This window comes from Lepus europaeus, chromosome 12 (assembly GCF_033115175.1).
Source record: "Lepus europaeus isolate LE1 chromosome 12, mLepTim1.pri, whole genome shotgun sequence".
Taxonomy (NCBI): Eukaryota; Metazoa; Chordata; class Mammalia; order Lagomorpha; family Leporidae; genus Lepus; species Lepus europaeus.
This window is the reverse complement of record NC_084838.1, coordinates 77,029,957-77,045,415: the sequence shown is the minus strand read 5'-3', so window position 1 is coordinate 77,045,415 and position 15,459 is coordinate 77,029,957. Positions and strand designations below refer to the sequence as shown.

Below are 15,459 nucleotides of genomic sequence, written 5' to 3'. Positions count from 1 at the left end.
GAGAGGTTAGATTATTATTCAGCATCTTTCCTATCATAAATGAAAAAGTTAAACTTCAGCGTCCTCAAAACAGGATCACAAAAGAGCCAGTGCTGTGGACAATAGGTTAAGCCGCTGCTCGTGACACTGGCTTCCCATATCAGAGTACCAGTTCAAGTCCTGGCTACTCTACTTTCCATCCAGCTCACTGCTAACGTGCCTGGGATGGCAGCAGAAGATGGAACAAGTACTTGGGTCCCCGTAATCCATGTGGGAGACCTGGATGGTGTTCCAGGCTTATGGCTGGTCCAGTCCCAGCTATTACTGCCATTTGAGGAGTCAACCAGAAGATGGAAGATCTCTCTCTCTCTCTCTCTCTCTCTCTCTCTCTCTCTCTTTCTCTCTCTTCCACTCCCCATCACTCTGCCTTTCAAATAAATAAATTTTTTTAAAAAGCTAACATCTTAAAAATAATCACCAAATATACAATGTACATAAAAGAATGGAAAACAAAGTCTTCAAAAAGATTTTTGTATGCACATATTGATAGCTACATTATTCATACACACAAAAAGGCAGGAGCAACTCATGTGTCCATTAACAGATGAATGGATAAACAGAATGTGGAACATATATGCAAGGGAAAATTATCCAGCCTTAAAAAGGAAGGAAGGGGCGGGTGCTGTGGTGCAGTGCATGAAGCCACCTCTTGCAATGCCGGGATCCCCTCTTGGAGGTTGATTTGAATCCCAACAACTCCACATGCAATTCAGCTCTCTGCTAATGCACCTGGGAAGCAGCAAATGATGGCTCAAATACCTGAGTTCCTGCTACCCACATGAGATACCTGGATGGAGTATCTGGCCTCTGGCTTCAGCCTGGCCCAGCCCCGGCTATTACAACTATTTGGGAGAGTGAACAGCAGATGGGAGATTCTGTCTCTGCCTCTGCACCTTTCAAGTAAATCACTCTCTTGGAAAAAAGGAAGGAGATTCTGCCACATGCTGCAACATGGATGGACCTAGAGGACATTATGCTGGGTGAAATAAGCCAGGCGCAAAAAGACAAACCTAGGATTCCACTAAGCTGAGACATACAATGGTGGTTGCTGGGCCCTGGGAGATAGGGAAGCTGTTGCTTAAAGGGCTTTAATTTTAAAATATGAGACGATTTCTGGAGATTGGTTGCACAATGATGTGAATGTATTTAAAGTACAGAACTGAGCCGGCACCGCGGCTCACTAGGCTAATCCTCCACCTTGAGGCGCCGGCACACCAGGTTCTAGTCCCGGTTGGGGCACTGGATTCTGTCCCAGTTGCCCCTCTTCCAGGCCAGCTCTCTGCTGTGGCCAGGGAGTGCAGTGGAGGATGGCCCAAGTCCTTGGGCCCTGCACCCCATGGGAGACCAGGAGAAGCACCTGGCTCCTGCCATTGGATCAGTATGGTGCGCTGGCCGCAGCGCGCTGGCCACGGCAGCCATTGGAGGGTGAACCAGCGGCAAAAGGAAGACCTTTCTCTCTGTCTCTCTCTCTCTCACTGTCCACTCTGCCTGTCAAAATATAAAAAATAAAAAAAAAAATTAAAGTATAGAACTGTACACTTAGGCATGGTTAAGATGGTGAAAGTCACAGAATGTGTATTTTTCTACAATTTAAAAAAAATTTCGTCAAATTCCCCAGGTGGCATCTTAGGTTTCTGGGATGTGGACAGAGACACTGGAATGAACCCTAGATTCCATTCCTGACTCGCCACTCGGAGATGTGTGGCTTAGCTTCTTTACCCCTTGCTTTCTTCCTCATGTGCTCCTCCAGTTCACTCAAACAAGTGCCTGCTTTGTAGGTTCTAGGTCCATGGCAAAGTTCTGGAAACAAGAAGTTAAGATGTGAGTGGACAGAGAAGCTTGCTCAAAGGAGATGATCTGGGGTGGGCGTTTGGTGCAGCAGTTAAGTCTGCCTGGGATCCCACGTCACAAATTGGAGTGCCTGGTTTGAGTCCCGACTGCCTGGATTCTGCTCCAGCTTCCTGCTGCTGCACACCCTGAGAGGCAGCAGGTGATGGCTCAGGTAGCTGGGGCTGTGCTACCTCCATGGGAGACCCGGATTGGGCCTCAGCCTTCTGGCTTCAGCTTGGCCCAGCCCTGGCTGTGGTGGTCATTTGGGGAGTGAACCAGTAGATAGAAGATATTTCTCTGTTTCTCTTTCAAATAAAATGAATAAATGTTTTTAAAAATAAAAAAGAAGCAGTAGCCTAGTTTATCTGAAATGATCAAGCAAGAGGGATTTCCAAGTGCAGAAGAGAGAGGTGGCATCCTAAGCAGCACACACAAAGGCCCAGGGGTATGAACAGGCCTGATGCACCTGGAGAATTCTTCAAAGCATTTCCTATTGAAACCTGGGCAGCAGTTGGGTGCAGATAAAAGTAAGCGGAAGGATTTCCCTCTGGGGGTTCTATAGGGAGAGGAGCCACACTGTATTCACTTTTAGAGCATGCTGGGGACACTGTGGCCCAAAAGCAATCAGAAAAACTATTTCTGATGGACTTTGCTTAACCCAACATTTAATTCATAGTGTAACTGGAGGCTGACCCCCTAAAAGTCCCATCTGGGGTGTCATATGATATTGGAATATGGGGTGCCATTTATATTACCATGTGCTTATTAATAAATTCCAAATATTAATAGATCTGTGTGGGTTCTTGCCTAATATTCAAAAAAGAATTCTGAATACCAGCATAAATGAACGAGGCAGCATGGTAAGTTTTTAAGCTTTTTATTCAGTGGGAGAAATGCATAGGAGTATGAGGGCCCTATTTAAAAGAGAGAGGGAAATCTGGGTTCATACCGAACACCAGGAGCCAGCCACATGGAGGAGCATGTAGGCCAGGAAGGCCTACGCACAAAGAGGAAGCATTATCTACTGTTTGCTCGTTGTGTGAATGCATATCTCACATCCTTTCCTAAGACAAGATTCTGATAGGGATGTGTAGGCAGAGAGCCCTCAGCCACTCAGAGAGGGGAGAGGAATCAGGGTAGAGACGCAGACCTCAGGATGAAGCTACCTGGCCTAAGGAGGTGGTTGTGGGTTGGAGAGCTTCTTCTGAACGCTTGGACTCAGAGTGATCAGAATATTGTCCTGCAGAGAGGCAGAGTCTCCTTTGCTCCCCTGAGAGAGCTGTTTACAGCTGCCATGTTAAGCCCTCGAGTACTGACATCAGCCCCACCATGCCTCTTCCTGCAGCAATCCCAGCAGCTTCTGTCTTCTGGCTGCTTATGATAGATTCCCTTCTATGCAACAACTGAATCAGCTTCTAAAGTGCATACCCAGCAGGCTTAGGAAGGGTCTTCAATAAGTTCACGGAAAATGCATAGTATGAAAAAAAATGCATGGATTTCAAAAAATGTTGTGCCAAAACTGCCTTATCTTTTAATTAAAATGTCCACGAACATTTGAAGTCCCTTTGTATGTCCTTCTAGGTGCCAAAATACAGACCTCAAAATACAGTGCTCAAAATGCAGCACTGCAATGTTTGGACTGTGTGGTGTTGGGCAGCTTATTCACTTGCTGATAGACACGGATATCTATAGCTCAGGAGTGAGGCACAGCTTTTTCTCATTGCTCTGCAAAGGAAGCTTACCTCCAGAGAAAGCTGTGAAGCCACAATATCAGGAGATTACGACTCCTCTGTTGAGCGCCCTAACCGGAGAAGGCAGCCATGGTTTTGGCATGCCCAGTTTTTCTTCTCCCTTCTCCTTGCAGGAAACTCTTCAGTGGAAAGAGTTTGAGCTGAGTTAATCAAATTCTCTCCTCTGAGAATTTGGGTTTTCATGGGTGTGGCCCAAGTTTGGGAAAATTATGGAAATCAATCAATTCCAATTGTGTGTGTGTGTGTGTAGAACAATGAAATTAGATGCATATCTCTCACTATATACAAAAATCAGTTCAATATGGATTGAAAACCTAAATTTAAGATCTGAGACTATGAAGCTGCTGGAAGAAAACATAACAGAAACACTCCAAGACACTGGTGTACGGGATAACTTCTTGGACAAGACACCCAAAGCACAGGCAACAAAAGCAAAACTAAACAGAAGGGACTATATCAAGCTAAGATGTTTCTGTACAGCAAAGGAAACAATTAATAGAGTGAAGAATGAATAGGAAAATATATTTGCAAGCTACCTATCTGACAAAGGATTAATATCCTGAATATATCAGCAACTTAAAAAACTCAACAACAACAACAAACAAACAATATGGTTGAGTTCAATACAGTTCCCAAAAGAAGAAATACAAATGGACGACAAATATATTTTCAAAACTGCTCAACATCGCTAGCCACCAGAGAAATGCAAATCAAAACCACAATGAGATATCACCTCACTCTTGTCAGAATGGCTAAAATCCAAAACACAGGGAGTAACAAATGCTGGCAAGGATGTGGAAAAAGGAGAACATTTATGTGTTATTGGTGGGAATGTAAGTTAGAGCAGCTACTGTGGGAAACAGTGCAGACATTTCTTAAAAAGCTAGAAATAGACTTGCCATAGGATCCAGCAATCCCACTACTGGGTATATACCCAAAAGACCTGCAAACAATGTATCAAAGAGATACCTACACCACCATGTTTATAGAAGCACCATTCACAACAACCAAGGTATCCATCATCAGATGAACGGATAAAAGAAAGGTCGTATACATACACAATGGAATATTCAGCTGTAAAAAAGAATGAAATGCTACCATTTGTAGCAAAATGGATGCAACTGGGAGACATCTTGTTGAGTGAAATAAGCCAGCCCAGAAAAACAAATACCACGTGTCCCCCTTATATATGGGAGCTAAAATTTGGGGAAAAAAGAAAGAAATGTCCATGTGTATTATATTGCTGCAAATATAATTTTGTAAAACTTTGTTTTATAGCTTTGTCAGATCAACAGTTAAGATATTTGCTACTGTGGTTTTAATGACCTGTGATTACTTTAAAATTCACTGTACATGGGTGAAATGGTCATTTCCATTCAATTATTGTTTATAGCTCTTGTCTACAGTCCCACTAAACTAGGGTCTTTTTGCTTTTTACTTGTTAAATTTCTTATTCAGTGAAGTACTAAGCCTTTTTACTGTAATGTAGATTCAAAATGTTATCTCAAAAAATAAGAAAAAATGACAGAAACATGTGAGCAGGTGGAGCCTAGGTCTTCCAGAGGTGGGACTGAGGTTAGAAATCAGAGCATCTTATGCAAAGCGAGAATCTTGGCTTTAATCCCTTCAGGTTGGAGTGAGGATTACGTTGGCATTCAAAAGTCTGACTTGTGGTCATAGCAGAAGAGCTGTGCTTCTTCCTCATAGCTTATTTCCTCCAGGCTTCTACTGAGACAAAAGCAGGTGTGGTCATACCCTGTCTCTACTGCTCAAAGCACATCTCTGCCCCTGTGACTCCGCTTCCCAACAGACACAGCTGAGGAATTCTGTTCTCTCCAAGGTCTACACCTGGCTTGCTTTCCATCATTCCCACCGGCCTACTTTACAGGCTTATTATGAGGAAAACACATTAATGTACAGTTCCACTAATCCTCTTTTTTCAAAAAAAATATTTTATTTGAAAGACAGAGTTACAGAGAACCAGTTACACTGGTTCACTCCCCAGATGGCTGCAATGGCCAGAGCTGCACTGATCCGAAAGCAGGAGCCAGAAGCCTCTTCCAGGTCTCCAACGCGGGTGCAGGGGCCCAAGGACTTGGGCCATCCTCCACTGCTTTCCCAAGCCATAGCAGAGAGCTGGATCAGAAGAGGAGCAGCCAGGACTAGAACTGACACCCATATAGGATGCTGGTGCTTCAGGCCAGGGCTTTAACCTGCTGTGCCACAGTGCCAGCCTCTCCACTAATCCTCTTAACAACTCATCAAGGCAAGCATTATTTTGCTGCATTTAAAGTCAAAAACTGAAGGCTCATGTAAATGGATTCACTTGCCCAGTATTACAGCTATGATGCTACAAGAAAAAGAATTACAATTCAGATCTATGAGGATACTTAAAAACTTCTGTGGAAACATTGAAATAAAGGCTGTTTATTTTGGTGCAACATAATTTTTAAAAACTCATGTATAGGGGCTGGTGCTGTGGTACAGTGGGTTAAGAATCTGCTTGCGGCACTGGCTTCGGTTTGAGTCCCGGCTGCTCCACTTCTGTTTCAGCTCTCTGGTTATGGCCTGGGAAAGCAGAGGAAGATGGTTGAAGTGCTTGGGCCCCTGCACCCATGTGGGAGACTCAGAAGAAGCTCCTGTCTGTTGGCTTTGGATCGGCTCATCTCTGCCATCATTGTGGTCATTTGAGTAGTGAACCAGGGGATGGAAGACCTCTCTCTCTCTTTCTGTGTGTAATTATGCCTCTCAAGTAAATAAATAAATCTTTAAAAAATGTATAGTATTCATATTCCATAATTGAGGACCAGTTGTATGCATTGATGGACTCATATTTTACTTAAAGATGGCCACTCTTGCCCTGTTTCACCTTACCAGTCTTCTGTTCTAACTTTAATTCTCATTATCTTGCACCCTTGGACAAGTCTCTTACCTTTCTGGATCCCTTGCTTTACAATTTGTTGGGACTCGTTGAATGGAAGATGGATGGGAACATCGGATTAAGTGAGGGAAGTACGTCTGGTAGCTATAAACCATCTACCTGTTTCTACACTTTCTGCATCTTGCAAAGACTGCTTTTTAAAAACATGAATTGCAATGATTCTTTTTGGTTCAGGGTTGAAATTCCCCCACCCACTCTAAGCCAGTGAAGCGACCCAGAGGGAGGAGTTTCTAGCTATCTATCTTACCTTCCTGTTCATGTGCACATTTCTTTCTGCATTTGTTATCCAATGTCTCCATGTGGCAGCTTTTCTCTGCAAATTATTGCCAAAGTAATTTGACAGTAAGTTGCTGGAATCACCACCATCATAAACTTAGGATAGTTACTGCTAGTTTAGTAAGGCATTCTAAGCCCTAAAGCAGCAGAAACTTAATCCAGGAGCTAGTTTCCTAGATCTCAAGTGTGTTCAGCTGGCCAGCATCAAGCAAGAGGGTTGAACAAACTTCTGTGACATGGGCGTCAAGCTGCATGGGAGAACCTGCTCTACTTTCTAGAATAAAATCTTAAATCAAGCAACCCTGCAGCAGAGCTCCTTCACCTACACCAAGAAGTGTCGGCTTTCAACTCAAGAGAAAGGAAGTCACTGGGTTTCTGCACTGAGCTCTGTGATCTACGCTGCCAGCTCTAGAGCTGTAAAACCATGAACTCCTTGCAAAGCACGTTACCTCCACAGGAGGAAGAGATAAAGAGGAGAAGCACAATTGCTCAGGGCCCAGTGAAAGGGAAATTTTTTTTTTAAGTACTGCAGTGTAAATCCCAGCAACACAGCATCCATCTCCACTGGCCTGAAATTATGGCCAACATTTGAGGATAAAAGCCAGAGAACTTGGAACAGACAGATTTCCGCCCTGAAAAGCAACCCCTACATCACCCAGCAGTTGCAGGGAGGGTCTGGAATTCCAGCACAAGCTGTGTCTTTCCCTCCTTTTGACTCTTGGTTTCCACATCCTTCTCCAAAGGATCATGACTTCCAAGTGAGAGATGAAGCCAGGCGCCCTACTTCCTCTGCCTGCACTTCTGTCTCTGCACAGAGATGGCCCTTCTACATCAGGTACGTGGAAGACACCATCCATGAAGCACAGGGGCCTCAGAAAACTGCCTGTGCTGTCATTGGAAACCAAGGTGGCAGACCCAGCGGTGGTGCGGCACAGGCTCAGGCTCCAAAGCAACAACTGTGGGCAGAAGCTGTGGGCACTCAGGGTCCAGTCATGTCTCCTCTTTATGATGACCAGAACAGGTGAGACAGCCTGCAGCCCTCCTCAGTGCTGTGCAGGGACCTGCCCATAGATGCACAAATTCAAGCCACTTCTAAGAGTCTGTTTCCTGTTCAAAGAAGCTGGCATTCGCAGACATGTGTATGCAGGAGGTTCAGAGCATGACATGAGGAAAATCACTACAGCTAGATGAGAGAATGAGCAGATGAAAGCCGTAGCAGAGCCATCAGGTGGGAAATCGGGAAAAACTAGACAGTTCAGTACGCAAACATCAGAGGAGGAACTCGGGGATAGGAACTAACTTTCAGAGGCCATCAGCAAGCAGATTCCCCAGAGGTTGACTGAAACTCAAGGAGAGCTGAAGGACCTAGCCCAGAGGGTGGGGCTGCTGCAGAAGTTTCAGGACACCTGTTTGATGTCTGTGGCGAGCCAGGACCTTAACCCAGGCGGTCAGATCCTGGCATCACAACAATGTTACTCTATGGGTCACATGGATGCTAGGTTGTTGTTAGAAACTTGGCAAGAAGAGTATTTTTTTTTTTAAATGAAACATCCAAAAAGCAGACAAGGAAGCTACAGGCCTTAAAGGTAAAGTAGAAGATAAAAGAAGAAAGGGGCCCATTCCTAGAGTGGCAAACCTCATGTAAGCATCAAATGAACTATTTTACTATAGCCCTTGAGGAAATGGGGCGTTGTGATAAAAAGCGGTCAGGCATCTCCCTCTTGGAAATTAACTCTCAGATGGAGCCTCTCAGGACATCTTCATGGCTGTGATATTCCAGGTTTCATCATCCTCAGAGTGAGAGCAGTTTCTGTGGCAGGAATAAGGACAATACTGGAATTGTGGTTCCTCCTTTCAACTTTCCCCATCTTCTGACTGATCAGTGCTTCTTTTTGACAGGCAGAGTTAGACAGTGACAGAGAGAAAGGTCTTCCTTTTCCATTGGTTCACCCCCCAAATGGCCGCTACAGCTGGCCTGCTGCGCTGACCTGAAGCCAGGAGCCAGGTGCTTCTCCTGGTCTCCCATGTGGGTGCAGGGCCCAAGCACCTGGGCCATCCTCCACTGCCTTCCCGGGCCACAGCAGAGAGCTGGACTGGAAGAGGAGCAACCGGGACAGAATCTGGGGTGCTGGCCCCGCAGGTGGAGGATTAGCCAAGTGAGCCATGGTGCCGGCCTGATCAGTGCTTTTAAGCCTCACATGAAGACAACTGAGCCCTGCAAGATGGGGACCTGAAAGCTTGGATCTGTCTCCTAGGCAACAAGACAGACTACCACAAGAAACAGGAGACTAGGGGCAAGCATTTGGCACGGAAGTTAAGATCACTTGGGATGCCGGGATGCCTGCACCCCATGTTGAAGTGCTTGAATTTAAATCTCTGCCACGCTCCCCATTCCAGCTTCCTGCTAATGCCCACCGTGGGAGGAAGCAGATTAGACAGCTCCAACAGCTGGTTCCCTGCCACTCACGTGAGAGACCTAGATTGAGGTCCAGGATCGGCCTGGCCCATCTTTGGCTGTGTGGCCACTGCGGGAGTGAACCAACAAATGGGAGATTTGTATTTGTCTCTCTTCCTTTAAAATAAAGAAAAAGAAAAATTAAAAATAATATATTAGAAAAAATGCAGACACTAAACTGATCACAGCCAGAGGCTCAGAAGTGTCACATTCATTTGGATTTTTAGAAAGAAATCCTTAGTCACAGTGGAGCACAGCTGCTCTTCTCCCTTGGAACACCTTGTCCCCTACTGTTACACATTTATGAACCTGTAGTTACATAGAGGTGTTCTTGCTTGATAAATGGGTTGAAGGCATAAGAAATAATAACACCTACATGACACAATACGCCTTGGAAATTTTCATCTAAATGTCAATCACATCTATTTTTATTCTTAATGCTACTTATAAAATAAGTATTTCTGTAGATTAAAAAAACTCTTCTGGTACCTTGTTCTTGGACTTCCCAGTCTCTAGAACTATGAGAAATACATTTCTGTTGTTTCTAAATTGCCTCGCCTAAGGTATTTTAATTTAGCAGCTCAAATGAGCACATTGAGTTAATTCACATAAACGGTGACATGCAATGGAAATACAGATCAACAAATAGGGGGTAAGCTGAATGTATCCATGGAGCATGCATTCTCATTAGGCATCTCATGGCAGGTTTTTTTTTTTTTTTTTGGTCTTGAATTAAATTAATTAAAAACATGATTTAAATTAATTTTTCTGTTTTTTGGAGGTGAATCACCAACAAATTCCTTTTCCAATATATTTATTCTATGTATTTGAAAAGCAAAAACACAGGGAGGGGGACACACACACACACACAGAGCCTAAATACACAGGTTATCACCCCAAATGGCTGCAATAGCCCTGTACCTAACTGAAACCAGGAGCCAGAAACTCAATCTGGGTCTCCCATACAGGTGGCAAGGGCTCCAGTATATGGGCCACCTTCTGCCTTCTCAGGCACATTAGCAGGAAGCCAGATCAGAAGTATGCAGGCAGCACTCAAACTGGCACTGTGGTATGTGATGCTGGCAGGGCAAGCAGTGGCATCCCCTTCTGCACCACAATGCCTGCCCCACTAACAGATCCTTTTTTTTAAAAAAAATGATTTATTTAGGGCCAGCACTGTAGGTAAAGTTGCCACCTGTGACACCAACAGCTATGTGGGCACATGCGTGAGCCCCAGTTGCCCCACCTCTGATCCAGCTTCCTGCTAGCGTGCCCAGGAAAGCATTGGAGGATGACCCAACCACTTGGACCCCTGCACCCAGAAGTTTCTGGCTCCTGGCCTCAGACCAGACCAGCCCCACCTGTTGCAGCCACTTAGGGCATGAACCATTGGATGGAATCTCTCTCTTTCTTTCAAATAATAAAATTAAAAGTAAAAAGTTGTATTCTATTTACTTGAAAAATAGAATGACAGGGAAGGAATGTGAGAGGGACAGAGAGATTGATTGATTGATTGATTGATCATCCATTCATTGTTGAAACCAGGAGCCAGAAACTCAATTATCTGGGTCACCCACAGGTGTGACAGGGGCCCAAGGACTTGTGGTACAGTGTGGGAGTGCAAGTTCCGCCTGCTCAACTTCTAGCCCAGCTCATTGCAGTTTTCTGCAATTTTCTTACATGTGGAGACAGGGCTCAGTAAAAATTAACTCTTCCCCACTCTTTCATGACTTAAAGCTCAGTCAAATTTCAGGTTGATGAGAAATCTTCTGAGAGTATGGCTAATGAAGCTCCGAATTCTCTTGCAGTCTCCTCCTGCATTACCTATGCAGTGCACACTTGAGCTCTCGGATGCTGGCACTACTCTCTCAAATGGAATGGCCCCTATATGGTCAGCAGACCAAACCAAAGTCAAAGTCTGCGAGAGTCTCTCATTTTTCTGATCCAACCTTTGTGGCATAATCCTTCAAGTTTAAAAATAATATCTTGTCACTTCTCTTAAATATTATTTTTCAATGGCTTTGGGTTAAGACAATTGAGGTTAGCAGCTCTGTTTGAACAGCTGCTGGACATTTGTAGAGGAGTGATTCTTCTGTTTCTGCAGGGAACCTTGAAAAGCAGGCTTTATCCTTTCAATCAGCGTTAGTTGACCTTGGCCTTGCATCCTTTTGCTCAACTCTTCCTTATAACCTTAACATTTTCCAACAAAAGTTTCCATTTGGGAGGTTTTCACAAAGAGCTTAGGTTTGCCTGGCCACCCTCTTGAAGTTCTGAATGTAAGGCATTTGGGAGAGAGGGGGTTTGTAGTTGAAGAAGAACTTGGAAGCCAGCTCCCAAACATCTATTCTGTATTGGGTGAGTGAGCACCCGTCACCATTAGGGACTTTTCATAATCACTACAAAAAGAGCTACGAAAGTCTAATGTCAGCCAGGAAGTAAGTAGGTTACATCTGGGCAGATGGTTAATATTAGAGGGAAGGATGGCCAAACTCATGATTTTCTTTTTCCTTAACAGCAGTATCAACAAAACAAGGCAGCCCTTCTCGGGCATCTGAGGTGAAGCACTCCACGGAGTGCCTCCTTAGGCTTAGCTCATGGCTGATGGCTATCAGTGCACTGATGCCTGATGCCCCCTTGCCACGTGGCTAGATGTTCCTAAGATGAGACTTGCATTTCTATCTAACAGATGGTTTGCTTCAGTTGCTGGCATCCACAGCCATTAGGGTCATTAAGATTGTTTTTGAATCTAGCGAAGTGAAACACTGGACTTGGGATTGTACTTTTACCTCCAAAGCTAATTGGTGTTTTTAAAATGTCCCCTCTGATTTATAACCATGAATAGTTACAAACAGTGTTAGTAGCCTTTTTATTCTTGTCTACAAATCTTGTGGTTGATGTAATAGCCCACATCTGCTGAAAGATTGAAGAGTATTTCCAGAATAATCCGTTTCCTCTTTCTGTGTGGGTATTTGGATAGTGCAGAAAGTGAAGGCGTCAGGATGGGGAGGAGGGGAAGATGAAAACGAGGAGGAAGAATTCATCTCCCTTCCACTGCTGTCCTGACTTCTAAGCCCAACTCTGTAACGACATACATCTTCAAGGCCATTTGTTTATTTAGATTTGTCAGAGGATGGGCAAGTTCCCCCAAGGGTGCATCGAGAGAAGGTTGTCACTATGAGAAGAGAGAAGAAACTTACGGGGCTGTGAAGCAGTAACTGCTCACCTGGATCACTGAGCATCTCTCCCTGGATGCCAGGTGGCTATGCTACCGTCCAATCACATCCACTCTGAGTAGTCATAATTCCACAATAATCAGGTTAGAGAAACACAGCATCATCACTGCCACTCCACGCACCTAAAAAAGCATAAATTTTGATGCACTACATACTGCAAGTAATAATTTTTTTTTTATTTGAAAGGCAGAGAGATCCAGAGAGGGACAGAGAGAGAGCTCCCATCATCTGGTTCACTCTCCAAAATGTCTGCAACAGCCCATGGTTAGGGCTGGCTGGAGCTGGGAGCTTAATTCATCATCAGTTCAAATCACCGGTGATCTTTTGTTGTGACATAACAATCTCTGCCATTCATCTTCTATACTGTGCTAGATGGTTGGTACTTTTGCAAAAAACAAATAAATGCCTTTTTAACCTAATTCCAGACTTTACATACATCCCTTTTCAGTTTTACCTATGTTCTTTTTTTAAAAAAATTATTTATTTATTTGAAAGTCAGAGTTACACAGAGAGAGAAGAGGGAGAGAGAGAGAGAGGTCTTCTATCTGCTGGTTCACTCCCTAATTGGCCGCAATGACCAGAACTGTGCTGAACTGAAGCTAGGAGCCAGGAGCCTCCTCCAGGTCTTCCCATGCAGGTACAGGGACATAAGGACTTAGATCATCTTCTATTGCTTTCCCAGGCCATTGCAGAGAGCTGGATCAGAAGCCGGGCTTTGAACCAGCACCCATATGGAATGCCGGCACTGCAGGCAGCAGCTTTACCCACTACGCCACAGCGCCAGCCCCACCTTACTATTTTCTGTACATTTTTTCCAACCTGGGAATATCTTGTAAATACTGCTTCTTTCCACTCACTATTAATGCTTTCTTATCCACAAATCTCTAAAGGACATCATTTATATAGCCCTCTGTGTTTTTGTTGATTAAAAAAAAAATCAACAGGATTTGAAGAAAAGCAGAGAAAAACTTTTCCCCAAAATGGCTTTGATCCATTAAATCAATATACTTTGGGTATATTTGTTCAGTAAACTATAAATTTACCTAAATTATCTATAATCCAGTTTACACTTGTTTATCTTGTCTGTATAAGTTTCATAAGGCATTTTATTAAAAGCTTTGTGGAAACTTTTATTTGCTTGATACAGACATATGCCTGATAATCTATCTCATAACTTTAAAACTCAAGGGAGGGCCAGTGCTGTGGCTTAGGGTAAAACCACCACCTACCGACATCCCATATGGGAGCTGGTTTGAGTCCTGGTGGCTCCACTTCCAATTCAGCTCTCTGCTATGGCCTGGAAAGCAGTAGAAGATGGCAGCCCAAGTCCTTGGGCCCCTGTACCCATGTGAGAGACCTGGAAGAAGCTCCTGGCTCCTGGCCCAGCTCCAGCCATTGCGGCCATATAAGGAGTGAACTAACAGATGGAAGATTTTCTCTCACTCTCTCTCATTCTCTCTCTTTCTGCTTCTCTGTAACCCTGCCTTTCAAATAAAATAAATAAATCTTAAAAAAAAAAAAACCTGTGTGTCAGATGAATCTTATATTAAGAGAAAAAAATCCAAATTTATAAAAAAAAATATTTCTGGAAAAAAAAAAAAAAAACAAGGGACCTTATCTGGAGATAATTGATTCTTGGTTCATTTACACTTGCCTCTGGAGGTTCGAGTTTGCAAACCATTTGGTTAATAACCTCACCTGAAACTTCATCAATCATGAACACCAAGCTTGGGCTTACTCTAACAACCCTTACATGAGTGGGATGGGCCCACTTGCACTCTTTGGTCTCTTTTCTGTTTGATAGCAGTTTTCCAAATCAGAAGTTTTCCAAATCAGAAGTGCCTGTATGAAAGCACTTCGAAAAGCTTATGAGAAAATGGAATCAATAGATATGTTTATTTCGGTGCAAAAAATGTTTTAAATCTTGAGGCCAGCATTGTGACACAGTAAATTATGCCTGCTACACTAGCACCCCATATCAGAGTACAGGCTGGAGTCCTAACTGCTCTGCTTCTGATCCAGCTCCCTGCTAATGTGCCTGGGAAAGCAGAGGAGGATGGACCTAGTGCTTAGGCGTCTGCCATCCATGGGAGACCTGGATGGAGTTCCTGGCTACTGGCTTCCTCCTGGGCCACATTTGGCTGTTGCAGCCATTTGGAGTGTGAACCAGCAGATGGAAGATCTCTCTCTCTCTCTCTCTCTCTCCTCTGTCTTTCCAATAAAATAAATAAATCTTTAAAAATTTTTGTGAAATTCACATGTACTTTTCCAGGATACTGGTTTCCCATGGACATTTTGTGTCTCCCCCTCCCCCGGCCCCGCCAATAGCTCCTATAACAAGTGACCACAGCCTGCCTGGCTCAAGCAACACAGGCTTGTCATATTCCAGTGCTGGAGGCTAGAAGTCCAAGGTCAGTTTCACTGGACTAAAATCAAGGAATCGGCAGGGCTGTATTCCTACTGGAAGCTCGGAGGGCAGAAGCTGTTGCCCTGCCTTTTCCAGCTTCTAGATGCTGCCCGCATTCCTTGGTTTGCAGGCCCCAGCCAGCAGTGGAGCCGCTGTACCCTTTGTTCCCATGGCAGCATCCTCTTTCCCTTCTCTAACTCCCCTGCTGTCCTCTAAGAACCCCGCGTTACCCTGAACCGACCCATACAGCCACATAGCTTGTCTATTTCAAGATCCTGAATTTGATCCCATCAGCAAGGTTCCTTTTGCTACGTAAGGGAGCCTGTTCATAGATTTTTAGGGGTTAGGATGTACACATCTTTGAAGGAGGTCATTTTTCTGTCCACAGCAGATCCCAAGGCCATGACACTAGCAAGTTACTGCAATATTTTTGGATATAATTTATTTGTCTGAATTACATTTGTCTGAAATGCATTTTGGCAGCATAATACTCTGACAATCATCTTTACTCTCTTGGAACACAGTTC

The 15,459-nt window shown here is 44.1% G+C and overlaps 1 protein-coding gene across 1 annotated transcript in view; it reads right to left on the bottom strand.

Annotated features, from left to right (window-relative positions):
• Positions 1 to 12,557: 12,557 nt before the first annotated feature.
• CFAP95 (cilia and flagella associated protein 95) overlaps positions 12,558 to 15,459 on the bottom strand; it is a 171,329-nt gene continuing 168,427 nt past the window's right edge. Inside the window, exon 6 of the mRNA XM_062207073.1 lies at positions 12,558 to 12,647. Within this exon, the coding sequence (XP_062063057.1) occupies positions 12,588 to 12,647 (60 nt within the window). The 3' untranslated portion in view covers positions 12,558 to 12,587. The remainder of the gene's footprint in view (positions 12,648 to 15,459) is intronic.